Here is a 4,240-nt window from a genome sequence, read left to right on the forward strand (position 1 = left end):
GCCTCTTATGCAAGGGCCTCTTATCAACCTCTGCATTATCCGTGGAGACGCGTGACTCTTCTTCACAGCTGGTGAATGTGTATGTGTTTGGGGGTGGGGTACAAGGCTTAAAGTCTGCATTTATTCTCAGGCCATGGCTGGTGGTACGGTACAACCACAAAATTTAAAACCCTTTAAAGCCTTCCACACATCTGCTGGCAATAAATAGGTGCAAGGAATTGAAGACCACTTTTGAGCCATGTCCTCTGCATACGGTGTCTGCTTAAACAGGAGTGCATCCATTGTAGTGATACAGTAGGACCAAAAACCAAAACCAACAATGTTCTGTACGCTAATGACTCGTTGCTAATGTGTTCATTTAGCCTTCATCTCTCTCTCTTCTCTCTGTTAACCAGGAAAGTAGCTGAAGTTTGTTTGATCTGTGACACCCACCCCTACCTCTGTCCCTCAGAGGGGTCGGGGATTATGTCGTCACGCTGGGGCCCGGAGGCCGTTATAAATGCCCCTTGTGGCCCCTCTGTGCCCCGTCAGACTGGCTCTTCTCACTGTGGGCAGGATATGCTCTGTATTCTCTTCTCTGTGTTTCCTTACTAAAGTCAGCCCTGTAGCTTTAGCGTTTTAGCCTCGATGTTCAAATCCCCCTGACAAACCCAGTAATCCTTTCCAGCGCACTGGCACTGTCAGACTCATGTCTCTCTGATAGTCGCAGTGTGGCGTGGGTTTAGCAGCGGGGTTGAGTGAGCTAACCTGTCTTTGTCTACATGTTTGACTGCTGGCTAGTGGCTTTAGCTAACCGCTAGATCCATAGGGGTTCTTTTTGATTACCTCTTTTTGTCCTTTCTTTCTGTTTTCTGTTTTATTTCACTTCTTTAAGGTCTGGGAGAAAAAAGGAGGCGTTGACCTTAATTATCTTTAAACCTCTTGCAGGATTACAATTTTTATTTTTTCTAAAAATAACACAGAAAAGCCAGAAGGAGAGTTCTGAGAAGCTTTGTTATCACCAATTAGTCTCACCTACTAAACCATTTTGTCTCATCATTATTTTTAATTTTTGACCTCTCCAACTGCCATGATGTGGGAGTTCCGATCCATGATGTTCTGGCGAGCGGTGTTTGCCGAGTTTTTTGGCACCATGTTCTTCGTGTTCTTTGGCATGGGTGCCGCTCTCCGTTGGACCTCAGGCCCGTACCACGTCTTTCACACGGCCATCTGCTTTGGCTTTGCCGCTGCCACACTCATCCAGTCGATTGGCCACATCAGTGGTGGACACATCAACCCAGCCGTCACCTTTGCCTATCTAGTGGGTTCTCAGCTCTCTCTGTTCCGTGCTGTGTTCTACATCTGTGCCCAGTGCCTGGGCGCAATGGCAGGTGCCGCCGCTCTCTATGGAGTCACCCCTAACAACATGAGAGGCATGCTGGCTCTGAACACAGTAAGTAAAAGCTACCCTTGCTGGCAGGAGTATATGGAATACCAATAATTGTGTACAGTTTGTACAGTTTTGTATATGCTTTATGGACTCAACTTAACAAAATATACCAATTTAAAAGAGATTTAGCCTACAACATGTCAATGTTCCTGTACATTATCTATGTTTTGAGATGTTGCACATAGACACTGCATTTTGGTCCCCTGCAATTCTATAAGAAATGCTGTGCTATCGATATAAAATACACATTGGACACTTCTCCAGAATGTATGTAGGTACTATGTGTAAATTACCATCATGCACATTTCATATTTTCATAACATTTCAGTTTTTTTCTGCATTGTTTCTGCAATTTTTGTCTGCATTATTGCTGTCATGGGTTCTTTTTGTAGAATGATTTAAAGTCAAAATGTCAAGTGAAGTCAAATTAAAATGACTGGGGACGAATGCCTTCTTCCCCTCACAGCTGCAGCCTGGCATCAGCCTGGGTATGGCCACCACGGTGGAGGTGTTCCTTACCATGCAGCTGGTTGTGTGCATCTTTGCTGTCACCGATGAGAGGAGGAATGGACGAGTTGGATCGGCTGCTCTCTCTATTGGCTTCTCCATTACTATGGGCCATCTGATGGGGGTAAGAGAGACAGAGACAGAGAGAGAGAGAGAGAGAGAGAGAGAGAGAGAGAGAGAGAGAGAGTAAATATAATATTTTACCAGATGTTTATTAATGGAGTGTTTATTTTTGCCTAGATGTATTACACTGGGGCTGGCATGAACCCTGCTAGGTCCTTTGCCCCTGCTGTTCTGATGAGGAATTTCATCAACCACTGGGTAAGACTGAGAAATGAGCATCAATTTCATACAGATAACTAATTATAATTTCTATAATGTTTCCCACACTTTGGGTCTTTAATTTTTATACACCAAAAAAAAATGTTTTATGGTACACAGCAAATTCCCCACATTTTTGTTTTACATTAAACAACAAATTTCCCCAATTTTGTCTTGTAGTACACAGCGTAGTTTGCCATTTTTGGTTTTACAGTACACAGATAATTTTTCTAATTCCTGTTTTACAGAAGAGCAAATTTCCCAAATTATTTTTTTATAATACAAAGAAAATTTTCCCAGTGTTAAATTATGGCTCACTATTATATTACACAGGCTTGCTAAAGTTTATGGATATGTATGTGTCTTGTGTATTTTAGGTATACTGGGTGGGACCCATGATTGGTGGTGCTATGGGTGCCATCCTCTACGACTTCATGCTGTTCCCCCGTATGAGGGGGCTTTCCGAGAGGCTAGCAACCCTCAAGGGCAGCCGACCCCCAGAGGCCGAGAACCAGCAGGAGACTCGCGGGGAGCCCATTGAACTCAAGACTCAAGCACTATAAACCTGCACTGATATGTGGACCATGACCCAACTGTGCCCAGTCCCCCCAGAACCTCGATCACTCTGCACCAACCTTCACCCAAAACACTAATATACTGTACCAATTACATCACTGATCAAATCAATTCACCCACTCTGAAACCAACAGATTGAAGGACTGACAGTAAAAAGGACATATACTTAAATATCTATCAACTATGCTAATATAACAGCAGCTAATGTTAGCTCAAATGCTATTATCCTTGTTTAATTAGAATGTGACCTGAATCTGTATGTTCAGCAACTACTTTCTTAAAAAGCAGGGTAAATAAATGAGTGGGCTAGGACTAGGGTCTACACAGCTGAGGGAAACATCAGCTGGATGTGGGCAGGATTTAAACTGGATAAGGTTATGGTTGGGGAGGGGCCAGATTGGGTTGGGTATGAAATGGGACAACCTCCATTCTCTCTACCCTTATAGGGATAAGCTAGAACAGTTTACTTAGGCATGCTTTTCACTTTTCATCTGATTATAGCTGATTTCAGTTTTATTTTCTACAACACCAGATGTGGATGTATGCTACTTAACCATGATTTCACTCTTCAATTCAGTTTTTTTTTCTCATTTTATTTCTCTGTGTGAATGTGGGAGTGCGGGTGTGAGAGTTCATGTGGGGGTTCAGGCCAGGGCGACTGAGATTTAGCATGTGTGGGTGAGGGCATTTGGAGGAATCGAGCTGGAATGTGTGTGTGTATGCAGGTTTGTAAAAAATATGGGTCCGTGCGAGTGAGTGAGTGTGGGTGTGTGAGAATATGTGTGTGTGTGAGTGTGTGTGTGGCATGCTTGCGTGTGTGTTCATGTTTTCTTTTATTTTGGGTTATTATCATGACTGCGTGTCTCTATTTGTACCATGCTTGTGTTTCATTTCTTATTTTTACGGTACTGAAGACATCCCATTCTGTATTATTTGCAATGGTATTCCATTCACACTAATTTTTACTTCAAAAAACACCCACTTGATTGATATGTTTCAAAGACACAATGCACCGAACAGCATGGTCTCCCAGTCATTTCTATCACACCATGAATTATTAATGCCTGGGTTGCCGTACATTGAGTCTTGTCTGAATATTAATGCCCGGATTGGACACAAAGGAATATGAATCACATTTGAATGTGAATAAATACAAAACATGACTTGAAAGTCTTTGCAAGTGCCACTCCTCTGCCATCAAAGATGCTCTTTCATAACACATTGAAAAATATGATTATTTATAATTATTACTCTGTCTCTCAGTACAGTATAACACAAATAGACATATGTGCTAATAAACTGTATAATACTACTGATTTTACTACTGTTGATGTGCGCGGCAGACATCTTGGATTCCCAGTTGGGGTTGGTGAGACTACTGTTCGAGTAGAAAATCAGACTTGTAAT

General features: G+C 42.3%; 1 protein-coding gene across 1 annotated transcript; it reads left to right on the forward strand.

Moving 5' to 3' along the window:
• The first annotated feature begins 503 nt into the window (after nt 1-503).
• Nucleotides 504-4,003, forward strand: mipb (major intrinsic protein of lens fiber b). Its single transcript, XM_007233002.4, has 4 exons — nt 504-1,432; nt 1,896-2,060; nt 2,177-2,257; nt 2,635-4,003. Exons 1-4 carry the CDS (start codon nt 1,070-1,072, stop codon nt 2,818-2,820), a joined length of 795 nt encoding a protein of 264 aa, XP_007233064.4. The 5' UTR covers nt 504-1,069; the 3' UTR covers nt 2,821-4,003.
• The last annotated feature ends 237 nt before the right edge of the window (nt 4,004-4,240 follow it).

Source organism: Astyanax mexicanus, chromosome 13, assembly GCF_023375975.1.
Source record: "Astyanax mexicanus isolate ESR-SI-001 chromosome 13, AstMex3_surface, whole genome shotgun sequence".
Lineage (NCBI taxonomy): Eukaryota > Metazoa > Chordata > Actinopteri > Characiformes > Acestrorhamphidae > Astyanax > Astyanax mexicanus.

Bases quoted from the DNA above. Each gene is read 5' to 3' on its own strand.
- mipb (XM_007233002.4), top strand. From the start codon at position 1,070: ATGATGTGGGAGTTCCGATCCATGATGTTCTGGCGAGCGGTGTTTGCC. The intron at 1,433-1,895 runs GTAAGTAAAAGC...TTCCCCTCACAG, and splicing joins GCATGCTGGCTCTGAACACA to CTGCAGCCTGGCATCAGCCT. The intron at 2,061-2,176 runs GTAAGAGAGACA...ATTTTTGCCTAG, and splicing joins CTATGGGCCATCTGATGGGG to ATGTATTACACTGGGGCTGG.